Source organism: Mustela nigripes, unplaced genomic scaffold (assembly GCF_022355385.1).
Source record: "Mustela nigripes isolate SB6536 unplaced genomic scaffold, MUSNIG.SB6536 HiC_scaffold_5014, whole genome shotgun sequence".
Classification (NCBI taxonomy): Eukaryota; Metazoa; Chordata; class Mammalia; order Carnivora; family Mustelidae; genus Mustela; species Mustela nigripes.
This window is the reverse complement of record NW_026744420.1, coordinates 1-2943: the sequence shown is the minus strand read 5'-3', so window position 1 is coordinate 2943 and position 2943 is coordinate 1. Positions and strand designations below refer to the sequence as shown.

General features: G+C 46.7%; 1 protein-coding gene across 1 annotated transcript; it reads right to left on the bottom strand.

Moving 5' to 3' along the window:
* Positions 1-8: 8 nt before the first annotated feature.
* LOC132009122 (olfactory receptor 2S2) lies at positions 9-659 on the bottom strand (the record flags this gene model as incomplete). The annotated part of the gene is made up of 1 exon (XM_059387494.1): positions 9-659. A coding segment is annotated over exon 1 (651 nt), but the record flags the coding sequence as incomplete, so codon positions are not given.
* Between the last annotated feature and the right edge of the window lie 2284 nt (positions 660-2943).

Here is a 2943-nt window from a genome sequence, read left to right as displayed (position 1 = left end):
ACATAAGAGATGGAGATGAAGAGAACTGGGGCCCCCAGGAAGATCACATTGGTCACCCCCATGCTGATCACATTGATGGAGATGTCAGCACAGGCCAACTTCAGGACAGCCAGGATTTCACAGGTGAAGTGGTTGATGACATTGTCCCCACAGAAAGGCAGCTGAATTGTCAAAGATGTGTGTACCACAGAAGCCGTACCACCAATAGCCCAGGAGCTGACAGCCATGGGGACATAGGCGGCCTTGCTCATGACCATGGGGTACCTGAGGGGGTTACAGATGGCCACATAACGATCAAATGCCATCATGCCCAGAAGCACACACTCTGTCCCTGCCATAGCAAAAGAGAGAAACATCTGCACGGCACAGGCTGAAAAGGAGATGGTTTTCCTGGGTGTCAGGAAGCTGTCAAGAATGAGGGGGACTGAGGAGGTCGTGTAGCAGATGTCCAGGAAGGAGAGGTTCCCCAGAAAGAAGTACATCGGTGTGTGCAGGCGGGCATCAAGGACGGTCACCAGGATGAGGACCCCATTGCCCAGTAAGATCACCAGGTACATCAGGAGGATGAGCACAAAGAACATTTTCTCCAGTTTTGGGTGCGCTGAGAGGCCCAGGAGAATGAACCCCACCACAGGGGAGGACCAATTGGCTTTTTCCATGTGTTATCCCCTCTGTCATCAGCCAGATACAAAATCATCACAGGGGGCTTTCTTGAGAAAAAGCTCAGGCATCTGGAACACCATCACTGCATGCTATAGAATAGGAGAAGGTATGTGCATATGAGATAAATGAGTGAAAGAGACAGTAGGTAGGAGTGTGCTTATATGGGGGACGTGAAGGAAGCTTATGGGGGATCGTCAGGGCTGGAAAAGGGCTTACAAATATTGCACTGAGGCCCAGAGAGGGGAAGTGACCTGTCCAAGTCTTCTGAGCAAGATGGTGATAGAGGACCTGAGCCCAGCAGAGGTAATCCCCAGTCAAGGAGGGTTTTCCTCTCTTTATGATGAGCATGGGAAAATGCTGTAAGTTACTTTTTTTTATGTAAATGCATAGAAATTTCATTTAATCTATGCTTTCTTAGATTTTTAGAGAGGAATATCCCCAAGCTGATCCTATTTTTACACTACCAAAAATTCAGGGCACCTGGGATTGCTCAGTGGGTTAAGCCTCTGCCTTCAGCTCAGGTCACGATCTCAGGGTCCTGGAATCGAGCCCTGCATTTGGTTCTCTGCTCACGGGGGAGCCTGATTCCCCCTCCCCCTCTGCCTGCCTCTGCCTACTGTGATCTCTCTCTCTGTCTGTCAAATAAAGAAATAAAATCTTAAAAAAAAAAAAAACCAACTACCTTGAAAAAATTCAAGCCTTGTTAAAAGTTGATTACATTTGGAAGTTACTTTTTTAAAAAGCGTTAATCTGGGGTGTCTGGGTAGCTCAGTGGGCTTAAGCCTCTGCCTTCATGAATGTTCACATTGTTCATGATCTTAGGGTTCTGGGATAGAGTCCTGCATCAGGCTCTCTGCTCGGCAGGGAGCTTACTTCCCTCTCTCTCTCTCTCTGCCTGCCTCTCTGCATACTTGTGATCTCTGTCAAATAAATAAATAAGAAGAATATTTTTTAAAAAATTGTTAATCCCCATAGAGACAGAATAGAGCCTAGGTAAAAGTTCAACCATATGAGGGATCCTTCCTTAGTTTGCCCACCCTCAGCAACAGACTTGCCTATTGTCAGAATGGGGATCTGCCTATTCTAATACATATTAAAGGCAATATGTGGGGGAGGTTCCCTCATGGGGGTGAAGTCATGAAGGCCACAGAAGGAGTAATTGGAGTGAATGAACCCACACTATGGGATGACAGTTATGCAGCTTACTGACCAGTTAACTCAGTTCTTAGTAACCAGGCAGACTGTAAGCTATCAGACAGCAGGATGTATGGCATTAACATCTAATCCCAGCTCATTAGAGTATTGGTGACATTTAGTCAGGGATGACTAAGGAATATTTTTTTCTTTTTCCCTTTCATATTTATACTGTATTCTTGTATAATATTCTGGCTCTCTGTCTCCATTCTTGGGTTCCCTGGAAGCAGCTAGCTTATGGGAAGTCTTCCTTGCCTTTGGGTAGAGGATTTACGGACTCAGCTACAATTGCCAGACTCTGTATTCAGAATTCTCATTTGTAATATTTCTATAGCTCTTTTTTAATTACAGTGGTGTGCACACACGTGTGTATGTGTGTGTCATGAATGTGTGGGTGTGGGTGTGGGTGTGTGTAGGCGTGGGCAGAGCATATACCATGAGTGGTTAATATTGATGAACATCTATTCTGTGCCATATTCCTTGAAGCAAGCCACAGAGAAGACACTGTCATTCAGGTGTCATAGGTAAAAGTAAGCAAAGCTCAGAGGAACCAAAGATTTGGTTCTTAAGATTGAATGTCATTGCCGGGGTTGGATCACAGGCCCCAATCTGGGTTCTTCCCACCAAATAGCTGCCACACTGTCTTGCACAGATGTTGTAGAGAGTCTGTCTCTGCAATACCAGCTCTGGGTGCTCTGTCTCATAGACCAGCCTGCTCTTACTTCAGTCATGGTTGGAGTTTATGTGAGATACTCTGTCAGGCAGAGTGACCCCTGCCCTGGACTGACCCCAGACTTTGTCAGTCTCGGCACTACTGACACTTAGGGCTGGAGAGTTCTTTGTTGTGTGGGGCTGTCCTGTGCATCGGAGGATGTTTAGGATCATCTCTGACCTCTGCCCACCTGTTGCCAATAGCACCTGCTCCTTGAGCTGTGACCACCAAATGTGTCCAGACACTGCCAAATGTTTCCGGGAGGAGAAGGAGGTACAAGTTGTGCCCTGTGGAGGAGCATTGCTCTGAGCCAGGAGAGGTCTCCCTCATGATGCAACCATGGGTTTCATGGTATTTTCTGTGCAGGCTTAGGG